Source organism: Bos indicus, chromosome 18 (genome assembly GCF_029378745.1).
Source record: "Bos indicus isolate NIAB-ARS_2022 breed Sahiwal x Tharparkar chromosome 18, NIAB-ARS_B.indTharparkar_mat_pri_1.0, whole genome shotgun sequence".
NCBI classification, from domain to species: Eukaryota; Metazoa; Chordata; class Mammalia; order Artiodactyla; family Bovidae; genus Bos; species Bos indicus.
Window position 1 is genome coordinate 11,265,710 of NC_091777.1, and position 12,741 is coordinate 11,278,450.

General features: G+C 48.5%; 1 protein-coding gene across 4 annotated transcripts in view; it reads left to right on the top strand.

Annotated features, from left to right (window-relative positions):
* ATP2C2 (ATPase secretory pathway Ca2+ transporting 2) overlaps positions 1-12,741 on the top strand; it is a 76,972-nt gene that overhangs the window by 38,314 nt on the left and 25,917 nt on the right. For all 4 annotated transcript variants that reach the window (XM_070770388.1, XM_019978924.2, XM_019978925.2 and 1 more), the window contains exons 8-11: positions 5,161-5,310; positions 5,388-5,456; positions 6,187-6,262; positions 10,303-10,369. In XM_070770388.1, the coding sequence (XP_070626489.1) occupies positions 5,161-5,310; positions 5,388-5,456; positions 6,187-6,262; positions 10,303-10,369 (362 nt within the window). The remainder of the gene's footprint in view (positions 1-5,160; positions 5,311-5,387; positions 5,457-6,186; positions 6,263-10,302; positions 10,370-12,741) is intronic.

The following is a 12,741-nucleotide window of genomic DNA, read 5'->3' on the forward strand; positions in this document are numbered from 1 at the left end:
TGAAGATGATGACTGCAGCCATGAAATTAAAAGACCCTTACTCCTTGGAAGGGAAGTTATGACCAACCTAGACAGCATATTAAAAAGCAGAGACATGAATTTGCCAACAAAGGTCCATCTAGTCAAAGCTATGGTTTTTCCAGTAGTCATGTATGGATGTGAGAGTTGGACTATAAAGAAAGCTGAGTACTGAAGAATTGATGCTTTTGAACTGTGGTGCTGGAGAAGACTCTTGAAAGTCCCTTGGATTGCAAGGAGATCCAATCAGTCAATCCTGAAGGAAATCAGCCCTGAATATTCATTGGAGGGACTGATGCTGAAGCTCAAACTCCAATACTTGGGCCATCTGATACAAAGAACTGACTCGTTTGAAAAGACCCTGATGCTGGGAAAGATTGAAGGCAGGAGGAGAAGGGGACAACAGAGGATGAGATGGTTGGATGACATCACTGACTCAATGGACATGAGTTTGAGTAAACTCCGGGAGTTGATGATGGACAGGGAAGCCTGGCATGCTGCAGTCCATGGGGTAGCAAAGAGTCGGATACAACTGAACAACTGAACTGAACTAATTAGTAGGGGTTCTTTCTGTGAAAGATCCTCATGTTTGGGCAACCACTGCTGTCACTCCAGCTGGAAAGTGCCCCCATCTTATCAATCCAGCAGGCCCACAGAGGGTCCTCCTCTGAGGCTCTGTGTTCATGGGGCTCATCCTGCCATAGGAGGAAGCAGCAGTGACCCCACACCATGTGGATCAAGATTAAACTCTGCCCTCTGACTGTTCACAGTCTAGCCTGCCCATCGCCCCGCCCCAGACTCTATGAGAGAATGGATGCCTGTGCTAAGAGAATGCAGCAGAATCCATCTCTGACATGACCTAGGCTGTGGGGGCTGGGGCAAGTTTCCGAAGCTCTCAGAGCCTCAGTTTTCTCATCTGTAGAGTGGGGATCAGAGCAGCATCTTTTCCATGGCATAGTCGTGAATGTTTCATGAGAAAAATACACTCAGCAACTGTGTGTTAGCATACTATCAACGATAGTAATTATTCTCTTAGTTTCTCTTGCACTCTAATTTAGCATCATCCCATTTAGCACTGAATCACCCTCCATTTGTTTCAAGAATTTGATTTCCAAAGTTCTTGAAAAAAGAACCTGACTTAAAAGTCTTGTTGACTCAGCCAGTTGAAAAACTGGGTGGGCAGGTTATATTCTAATTGGTCTTTCTTTAAACAGCAAAAACCAAACTTAAAATAAGCAAATTATGTGAGCCTCAGTGTGTTTGAAGGGGTTAGTGTTGGGACAAGAGGAGATGTAGTGACCTTCTAGCCCAGTGTCTCCCAACACTTGGCCCACAGGGTGGTCCACACACTGCAGCCCCCATGTGGAGAGTGTCAGCACCCCTTTGCATAGTAAAGCCCCTGGGAAGTCCTGCAGTAAAGAGGACCATTCACTGGGTTTACCCCCATATTCCTCAAACTGGTTTTCACCATGGAACCCACTTTCCACAGAGCAGCAATTAACTTCCTGTGAAGGAGGGTTCCCCAAGACACAAGTGGGAAAATGATGTTCTAACTCGTGACTCATCCATCTTATACCTGAAAAAACTAAAGCTCCCCAAATCACAAATATGTGGATGTGATTTTTGTTAACATAAGAAGTCTCTAATCGTCGTGGGTCCATTAGGGAAGCAGAATGGAAGCACAGGGGGCTCTTGGACCTGCAGTCAGCCTTCACATAGTCTGGTACAAGTGTAAAGACTAGAATTAAAAACAGAAAAGAGCGACTTCCCCGGCAGTCCAGCGGTTAAGACTCTGCCTTCCAATGCAGGGAATGCAGGTTCAGTCCCGGGACAGAGAACAGAGATCCCACATGCTGCCGGGTATGGCCAAAGACTAAAAAACAGAGCAAAACACCCAGGACAAATTAACCTGCAGCTTAGCTCCACTTGCTGCCAGTTTGCTCCGTCTTCTTGCTGTCCGGCGCTCCCATCCATGTGTACTCCCCCACTGAGAGCCTTACTGTGCCTCACTTGGCCTGTATTTCTTGGACTGTAGGCTTCCCCTCCTGATGGAACTGGCCTGTCTTCTAATGTCTAATATCGTTTTGCACATTTCCCCATGTGGGTCCTTCTCTGCTCCAGACTTGTCATGGCTCCTCATTCTTTACAAGGTTACATCCCAATCTCTTAACCGATGCCAGCCACACCTCCCACACGTCCTCTGCCCCAGTCACGCTGGTCCCCACACGCGTCCCCATGTAGACCAAACCTTCTGTCTCTCTGCTCGTGCCCTCTCGTGGTGATGGCTTCCCTGGTGGCTCAGCTGGTAAAGAATCCATCTGCAATGCGGGAGACCTGGGTTCAATCCCTGGGTTGGGAAGATCTCCTGGAGAAGGGAAAGGCTACCCACTCCAGTATTCTGGCCTGGAGAATACAGTCCACGCGGTTGCAAAGAGTCGGACACAACTGAGCGACTTTCACTTTCTCATGTTGATGGAGTTGAGGCCCCGTGAGAGCAGGGCCAACTCTTCCCCCTCCAGCAAACCCCTGCACTGGCTTCAGCACCTGGGATCGTGCCCACCTCTGTCCACGCCTGAGAACCTGTCCCCAGAGAGGATGGCCCGGTCCCACTGCTTGGCGTGCTGGGCTTCTTCTGTCCTTTCAGTCTGTGGCTGGGCTGCTGGGGGAAGAGGGGTCTTTATTTACCTCCCCCCATCTCTTCCATTGCTTTGATCAAACTCATTATCACCAAGTCCACCCACCAGCAATTCTCCAACTTGCCTTCTTTTCCCTCCTGAAAGACCTGCCTGATTCTCTTACCAGTGTTTGCTCATCCCTAAAGGCCTGTTTCATGTCCTAGACCCTCCAAGAAACTCTGCAGCTCATCCTCCCCCACCACCACTCCACACTCCTGTTTCCTGAACCTTCTGAGGCAGAATAGATCCGATTAGGGTGTCAGGTTGTTCTAACTATGCCTCTCAAACTCAGGCAATGGCAGGATTCTCTTTCACTGCTGACTTACCATCTTATTACAGTGTAACTTCAATGGAACAAACATAAAGTTAGATACAAAATCTATGTGCTTCAAATTAAGTAAGTTACAACTTATTCTAATTATTATCATGTCCAATTAGACCACATTTACTAGAAACAGAATCTCTGTTTGCCATGGTTACTGTTGTTCAGTTGCTAAGTCGTGTCTGACTCTTTGCAGTCCCACGGACGCAGCATGCCAGGTAGGGTGACAATATACAGCCTTGACATACTCCTTCCTCAATTTTGAACCACGGAGGTGTGGTGGTTTCTGCTGCCTGGGACCTATGGGGTCAACATCTGGTGGTTCTGGATGACTCACTTTCCGCATTTCTTCTTTCATTGTGGGTTAGGAGCTGCCCATGAGCTCATATGACTTTGCTCCGATGTCCTGGAGATAAAACATGAAGATCAGTTAGTAGTTGTGTTTGTGGTGGTAGGTTGAGGTAGGTACATGGGCTTGAAGAGGCAGGGGTTTATTCCCATTTCATGTGATGAGAGCCTGGAAGTGGAGCCAACGGGGTGGCTTCCCCATGGAAGAAAGGCCCTGGGTTTCTCCAGCCCTCCTCTCTGCCCTCTTGGGCTGTGGCATCCTGTTAGTACCTGTAAAATGGCTTGTGGAGCTCCAGCCATGAGCACAATGACCCAAGCAGAGAGAGAGAAAGGTGAAGGGGGCCAGGAGGAGCTGTCAGCTCAGCCGCCTTCAGAGATCTTCACAAAGACCATTGTCCAGAGGGTGGAGACACTGTGAGCTGCCAGGGAAGCTGGGAAACAGGGCTAAGGGGGTGGGATGGGGGCCATCATCAGGCCCAATGCCACGGGGTTCTGTTAGGAACTTGAAGGGTTAGACGGATATTACTTGGCAAGTGGTGGCTCCTGTCATCCTTGCGGACTGGGGTTCCCTGGAAGTGTGCACATTTTTATAGATTGGTATTGAATGGTAAAACTTGGGAGTATAGAGAACTCACAGACTTCTGTTTGAAAAAGGCCGATCTAACTGTTCTTTTGGGAGTTTGCAGGAAGATAACTTCTTTTAGTTGCTCTTTTTTTGCTTCAGTGAGAAGTCCCTTAGGGGTAGAGTATACCCTAGATACCTTGCACATCCTTGGTGGTACCTGGCATGGTTCTGGCCATGGAAGACTCACCTCCTGAGTGATACCTGCTGGGCCTGTGGTCACTTCTGCAAGACCTTGATAGTTAAGAATGCAGTCTCTGAAGCCACCGTGTTGGTTCAAACCTCTGCTCTGCCGCTAATGAGCTGATTAGAGCAGATTTCTTAATCAGCCCATGCCTCAGTTTCCCCAAATGGAAAGTGGATAAGGGAGTTCCCTCGTGGTCCAGTGGCTAAGACTCTGTGCTCCCAATGCAGGGTTCGATCCCTGGTCAGGGAACTAGATGCCACATGCCACAGATAGAAGTTCACGTGCTGTGGCTAAAAGGTCCTCCCCACCACAAAGAAGATCGAAAATCCCCCATGCGGCAACTAAGCCGGGTGCGGCCTAATTAATTAACTAATTAATTAAATATTTTTTTTAATATTATAAAGTGGATAAAATAATAGTGTCTTTCATGGAGGGTGTGAGGATTAAGCAATAAGCCTTGTGAAGTGCTCTGTGCTGGACCTGGTGCATAGTAGGTGTTCTGGAAATGTTACCCTGGAAACATCAGCAAGTATGTGTATCTGTGACTGCATGTGTGTTTCAGGTGTTGACATGACCTTAGGCTATCATCAAGTAACCCGGCTCAGTGCTACTCAAATCACACGGATTGTGTGGGAACCCCAGGGTGGGCAGGATGTGGGAGTTAGGGGAAAGATAGGATGATCCGAAAGGGATATTCTAATTTAACCATTGCCTAAGTTTTTTTTAAAAAGTTTTATTAAAATTGAAAAGGGTGTTAAAACAGGATTTGAGATTGCTATGTTTTCTGAAAGGGGTCCCATATGCAAAGCTTTTCTGATTCCTGGAGTCACCAGAGGCCGTGTTGTGATACTTGTTTCCTGATTTCAGCGCGCTCTTGTTTGCTGTCTGTTGACCAGTGACGTTAAGGTGTCAGACACTATCCTGGGCTTTGAACCAGCTCACAGGTTGGGGGGCTGGTGCTACACCTTCTCTCTTTGCTCCCCCCCAGGTCACAGACCTCCTGGTGGACGAGTCCAGTTTCACGGGAGAAGCCGAGCCAAGCAGTAAGACAGATACCCCACTGACAGGCGAGGGTGACCTCACGACCCTGAGCAACATCGTCTTCATGGGGACCCTGGTGCAGTGCGGGAAGGGCCAGGTGAGCCCCGGGGCCTTGGCATCCCTCACCTGTGGGCCTTCAGCCTCAGACCTCACACCCCTCTCTCCTGGACGCAGGGCGTCGTGATCGGAACAGGAGAAAAGTCCCAGTTTGGAGAGGTGTTCAAGATGATGCAGGCTGAAGAGGTAAGGGACTGGGGGCTTTGGGTTTCTTTCTTTTTTAGATTATTTGTTTATTCATGGCTGCACTGGGTGTTCATTGCTGTGTGTAGGCTTTCTCTAGTTGCGGCGAGCAGCAGCTACTCGTTGTGGTGCTCAGGCTTCTCATCGCGGTTGGTGTTGTGGAGCACGGGCTCTAGGGCCCCCGTTGCCTCGCTGCATGTGGGATCCTCCTGGATCAGGGATCGAACCCGTGTCCCCCATATTGGCAGGCGGACTCTCAACCATTGGACCAGCAGGGAAGCCCTGGGTTTCTTGTAAGGTGGGGTTTGAGATGATTCTCAGCTGGTGACACCTGCCCCACCTACTCCTTAGGAACAAGGATGATATGGTTAATGTGAGTACACTTTTAAAAACTTTTTACTTTGAAATGCTCATTAGGATTTTTGTCAAGATATGACTTACGGTGATATGCACAGATCTGAAATGTAGCAGTCTGTGGATTTCTATATATGTGTCCCTGTATAATCATCACTCAGCTTAAGATATAAAAAAATCCAAGCAGGGTCTTCCCTGGCGGTCCAGTGGTTGGGATTCTGTGCTTCTACTGCAGAGGGCACGAGTTCCATCCCTGGTCAGGGAACTAAGATTCCACAAGCTCACAGTGCAGCCAAAAAAAAAAAGAGAGAGAGAGAATAGAAGCAGGAGGGACACTCCCAGATCTCATCTAACAAACTCATTGTTCTCATCCTTTTAGACACCTAAAACTCCTCTACAGAAAAGCATGGACAAGCTGGGGAAGCAACTGACACTCTTCTCATTCGGCATAATTGGTGGGTGAAGCAGTTTCTGCATGGGGTCCTGGCAGGGGTGGAAGAGGGGGTGGGGGGTGTGGAAGGGAGCCATCCTGTGCACCCATAGCTGTCTCTCAAATACCTTACTACTCACCTGGGTGAGGACTGGGGTTTGGGATCAGAGGTTCTTGGTCAGCAGCAAGAGGTTTCTGTATCAATCGGACAAGCTAGCAGCAGTAACAGGTAGCTCCTACATTTTAATGGCTTAACATGATCATAACTTATTTCTTGCTTACACTGCAGTCCGTGGGCACATTCCTGGTGAAATGGCTTTCCCAGGTAGCTCACTTCTGAACACTGACTTGCAGTCCCAGGCTCCTGCTGTATTGTTGTTCTGCCTTCCTCCAGTTCCTGGGAGGAGTGGGCCATAATTCTGTTAAACCAGCAGATGGGGAAAGAAAGAACATAGAGACTTGTGGGGAGTGGGGGTGGGAGGGGGAGCATTTTTTAAAGGCAGGGACCAGGAAGTGAAGTCATCACTTTTGCCCATTCTTGATTGGCCAGAATGAAGTCACATGGCCTACCTAACTGCAAAGCAGACTGGGAAATGTAGTCTGGTGGTGCACCGGCAGGTTTCTATGCTGTGCCTGGGCTTGTTCCTCCTGACCTTTGGCAGCATACCAAACAGTATCCCCATGGTGCTGCAGCCCAAAATTCAGGTCTTATTCCTGAATTATACCCTGGTTCCTGCACCTGCCCCTTCCTGCTGCCTCCAGCTCTGGCTTTGAGTCTGTGTCCTTCGTTCTCAGCTTCCAGGGTCAACCAGTGCCTGGGCCATTATAGATTCTCAATAAATGTTGGTTTAGTGAATAAAGGAACAAAGCAGCCAACCACTGCCCATAGCACAAGCAGTGATGAGAGGAGCTCTAGTGAGTCTGGCTAAAACTGCAGAGTGGAGAAAGTTCTTGGGAGAAGAGGCGGCTGTCCCTCCTAGCAGCAGTTTTGTCGTGCTTCTGGTCATCCAGATGCATTGGTTCATTTAACGAGTATCTTATGACACACTTGACCCTGCGATAGGTTCTGGGGCCACTGAGATGAGTAAGACACAGCTTCTTCCCTTTGGAGGACTCCAGAGAAATAGGAGAGAGACACCTGAACAAATATGAAATGTGAAGGTAGCTGTTAATTTTGCATGGGAGAGTTGAGAAGGCTTCAAAGAGGAGGTGACGTTAAGTTGGGTCTTGTAGGATGGGTAGGAGTTTGCCAAGTGAAAAAAAAGAGAAGATTGGGAATTTCAGACCAAGGAAAACATATATCCAAAGGCATGGAAGGTATCTCCCATTCCTTTACAACTTTAGGAGGTTGTAAAATTAGCAAAGTGTTAAGAGGATATGATCTGAATTCGGATCTCTCAATTCTATCGTGCTAGAGATAGACCTGCCTGCCCTTTCCTCCCTGGCCACCCCTTCCCCATTCTCTAGTTTCTAGGCTCCTTTCCAAATGTCAATTTTGGATGTTGTACTCAGAGTTTGCTCAGTCAGTAGGTTTCCTGTTTTCGAATAGCTCTGTGTCCTCTTCTCTCCTTTCCGCCCTAGTTTTCCCTGGAGCAGTTTCATGGGAAGTGGGTTTTATCTTAACGTGCCAAGTCTTATCACAGCCAGGGAGGGCTCTGTGCTTGTGAGAGGATTTGGAGGCCGTGCTCAGGCATGGTGGAGGAGGACTGTGATAGATTAGTGATGTCTGTCATGGAGGGAGAGTGGCTCTATGCCATCATTCACCTGCCCTCCTTGGGGTTACACTGATCAGGCATCTGGGACAGGGTGGATGGATGCCCACACGCCCCTGGCTGCCCAGAGGGCCCTTTTACTCTCTAGAGCAGGGGATGGAAACTCTGACTCCCAGGCCAAATCGGGTTCACCACCTGTTTTGTGTGGCTCACAAGCCAAGACTTTTACAAAAATCAGAAGAAGACTATCTTCTGACATTAACCTTATATGAAAATCAAATTTCAGTGTTCACAAATAACTTTTATTGGCACACAGCCAAACCCATTCATATATTATCTATGGCCATTTGCACACTGCAATGGCCAAGTTGAGCTGCAACAGACCATAAGGCTCATAAAGCGAGTGCTGTTTTCTACCCAACCTGTTGGAGGAAAAGCTGTCTGCCACCTGCTCTAGACCCTGGGGTTGCCAGAAGGAGAACGGGCTGTAGCAATAGCCCCCAGAGAAAATACCAAGTAGGTGTGCTTCAAGACAGATTGTCAAATAGATGCTCGTAGCAGGCCTTTCCACAGGATGAAATCTATCAAAGGTCAGAGGTGCTGCAGGGTCACTGCCTCGTATAAGCCATTATTCCTCACGTTAACTTAGAACTTAAATTGGCATGTCCGTGGCCAGGCCCATGATAACCGCTCAGATGTTTTCTCTTTTTAGTAAATATTTCAAGAACTGCTCTGGCAGAGTGGGAGTTGTGAACCCTTAGAAAGGCCTAGGGATGCTGGGAAAGAGTGGTGTGCTGGTAAAGGCTTAACAGCTGGTTTCAGGGGAAAGTGGTGTTTGTCACCTCTGTGGTCTCAATACTCACAGTGTCCTATTTCTAGACACCGATGGAAAATTACTGAACCTGAATTTGGGAAGAAATAAGCACATTTGGCTTTTGTGAGGCCCCCACCCTCCTACTGTGGCAAGACCCAGGATGGGGGCAGGTCCTGTGGGTTGGCTCTGCCCCTATTTTTAGTAAAACTTCCCCCTAATCTTTCTAGGTTCATTTGGGTTCCTGCTAAGATTTTGACTACTGAGTTCTGTTGCTAGTCAAAGTATGAAAAAAAAAAAGTGAAACCCCAATAAATCAGATCTTATGACCTCTCTACCCCCAACACACACATACCCAAACACATGCAGACACACACACGCCACTACTGCCCAGCGGAAAACTCACCCTGGCTCTGCTTTCCCTACAAGACACAGCTGATGCTCTTCGGCAAGTCCCCCAGGATGTGTCAACAGGCAACTCCTCTCACCTCCTACTTCCCCCTCGCCTGTCTTGTAACTGTGGCCACAGCAGTTCATGACTTGGTGTTACTGTGGGCCAGGAGCCATGCTGAGATCTCCAAGGGCATTGTTACATCTTAAATACTAAAACAAGTCCTTGAGGAAGATGTAGTCATTTCCTCCACTTTACAGATGAGCAAACTGAGGCCATGCCTGGTGGACCCTGAACTTTGCCCCGTTGCCAGAACATCTCGGGCCTTTCATGGGCCCCAGCATGAGTCATGCACTTCTTTACCTGAAGGCTCCATCTCTGACTATCCACATACCCCGTGTCTAACACAGTGTCTGGTGTTTAAATACTGGGCCAACAATTGATGAAAGAGAAAAATGGGATAAGGAATGTCTTTAATCACAAAAATGCAGAATAAAATCAGCTAAGAGAGACCAGCTCGTGAACCCATCAGGGGAGCGGCTGTCGTTGGTCATGTCAGAAACCTTGGGGCAAGTCCTGTAAACATACAGCCTGTGGGAAACTTCTGGAATAGCTCAGAAATGTTGCAAACAGCCCCAGATAAACCGGGTGGCTGTTTCTTTCTTTTACTTGAACTGACTTGATCCTTTCCTGAAAAAGGAAAACCATCCTCTTTTGTAAGCAGGAGAGTTCCTTCCTTAAAAATGGGAGCGGTGACAAGTGTTTGAAGTTATTCATAATTGCTCTGTGTCTGTATTTCCATAAACACTAAGGAAATGAGTTTGGAATGCCTTCAGATGTTAAAGAACATACTTGTGTGTGTGTGGATGGGTGTGTGCGTGTGTTCATAAACATTCTGTTGCTGTTCATTCTGCGTGTTGTTCATAAACATTCAGTCACTAAGTCACATATGACTCTTTGCAACCCCTTGGGCTACAGCACACCAGGCTTCCCTGTCCACTATCTCCCAGAGTTTGCTCAAATTCATGTCCACTGAGTCAGTGATGCCATCCAACCATCCCATCCTCTGCCGCCCTCTTCTCCTTGAGCCTGTATATATACGTGTGTGTGTGTGTGTGTGTACTTATGTGTGTGTTTCCATCTCCTCCCAGGCCTGATCATGTTCACTGGCTGGCTGCAAGGGAAACACCTGCTCAGCATGTTCACCATCGGGGTCAGGTAAGGGTGCTGGGCCATTGCCCTTCATTTGTGCAGCAAGAGAAGGTGGGAGTTTGGGGGCAGGAACGGTGTGGGGCAGATGCAGCCCCTCCACTCCAAGCCCCAGTCCCCCGCAACGCATTGTCTGGTGGTGGGGGTGTCCAACGAACGTCAGAAAAAGGAATGACAGCTCCTCGTCCTTGTCCCCCAAGCCATGGGTTTATGTCTTACTGGCTAAATACGGACTCCAGAGCCAGCCTTCAATCCTTCCCAGCATCAGGGTCTTTTCAAAGGAGTCAGTTCTGTGGAAGGATTGAAGGCAGGAGGAGGAGGGGGACGACAGAGGATGAGATGGCTGGATGGCATCACCGACTCGATGGACGTGAGTCTGAGTGAACTCCGAGAGTTGGTGATGGACAGGGAGGCCTGGCGTGCTGCGATTCTTGGGGTTGCAAAGAGTCGGACACGACTGAGCGACTGAACTGAACTGAACTGAGAAGCAGTCTGCCCAGTTTAGTTTCTGCCTTTGCCATTTGCGCTTCCTTGGAGGCTCAGACAGTAAAGAATCTGCCTACAAAGCAGTAGACCTAGGTTTGATCCCTAGCTGGGGAGATCCCCCGAAGAAGGGAATGGCTACCCACTCCAGTATTCTTGCCTGGGAAATCCCACGGACAGAGGAGCCTGGTGGGCTACAGTCCATGGGGTCACAATGAGTCAGACATGACTGAGCGACCAACACTTTGCCGCTTGCCAGCGGGGCCACCCCAGGCAAGCATCTTCACTTTCTGGTTCTCTGTGTCCTCCTCTGTAAATGAGGGTGACGTCAACCCTCCTAAGGGTGCGTGAGGATGCCCTGGTGCCCCTTGCAGGTGCCTGCCGCCAAACTGAGCACAAGGTGGGTGCGTGTTCTAATTAGCATCTGGAATTCGGCCCTTGGTTTATGGAGACGGCTGCAGGAGAGGACAGAAGACACAGGGCTGACGGCAGGGAGCAGAACCAGGGTCTGGGCTTTAAGCCCGGGGAACCTGCCTTCCCTGGCCTGGCGATGCTCATAAACAACTATCCCAGCCCAGGTCCTGCTGGAGGAGCAGAGGCAGGCAGGGGGAGTTGCCACAGCTTTTCCATGGCTGCTTGGGGACACAGGCTTGTCCCAGCAGAGGGGCAACTGGTGATCTGGGATGTGAAGGAGCCACTTCAGGCCCGTGTTGGTCTCCCCGGGGTGGGACCCCCACCTTGTGTTGTCTATAAGATGGTTCAGGTGATATGTTGTTGTTCAGTCGCTCAGTTGTGTCTAACTCTTTGCAACCCCATGGGCGGTAGCACACCAGGCTTCCCTGTCCTTCACTATCCTGGAGTTTGCTCAAACTCATGTCCACTGAGTCAGTGATACCATCCAACCATCTCATCCTCTGTCTCCCCTTCTCCTCCTGCCCTCAGTCTCTCCCAGAATCGGGGTCTTTTCCAGTGAGTCAGCTCGTCACAGCAGGTAGCCTAAGTATTAGAGCTTCCGCATCAGTCCTTCCAATGAATATTCAGGGTTGATTTCCTTTAGGATTGACTGGTTTGATCTCCAAAGTACTCTCAAGAGTCTTCTCCAACATCACAGTTCAAAAGTATCAAGTCTTCAGCACACAAGCTTCTTTATGGTCCACCTGTCACATCAGTACATGGCTACTGGAAAAAAACATAGCTTTGATTATACAGACCTTTGTCGGCAAAGTGATGTCTCTACTTTTTAATATGCTATCTAGGCTTGTCATAGCTTTTCTTCCAAGGAGCAAGCGTCTTTTAATTTCATGGCTGCAGTCACTGTCTGCAGTGATTTTGAAGCCCAAGAAAGTAAAATTTGTCACTGTTTCCATTTTTTTCCCCCATCTATTTGCCATGAAGTAATGGGACTGGATGCCCTGATCTTCATTTTTTGAATGTTGAATTTTAAGCCAACTTTTTCACTCTCCTCTTTCACCTTCATCAAGAGGCTCTTCAGTTCCTCTTGGCTTTCTGCCATTAGGGTGGTGTCATTTGCATATCTGAGGTTATTGGTATTTCTCCTGGCGGTCTTGATTCCAGCTTGTGTTTCATCCAGCCTGGCATTTCGCATGATGTACTCTGCACGTAGGTTAAATAAGCAGAATGACAATATACGGCCTTGACGTACTCCTTTTCCAATTTTGAACCAACTCGTTCCATATCTGATTGTACCTGTTGATTCTTGACCTGCATACACGTTTCTCAGGAGGCAGGTAAGGTGGGTCTGGTATTCCCATCTCCTTAAGAATTTTCCACTGTTGTGATCCACACAGTCAAAGGCTTTAGCATAGTCAATGAAGCAGAAGTAGATGTTTTCCTAGAATTCCTTTGCTTTCTCTATGATCCAGAGGATATTGGCAATT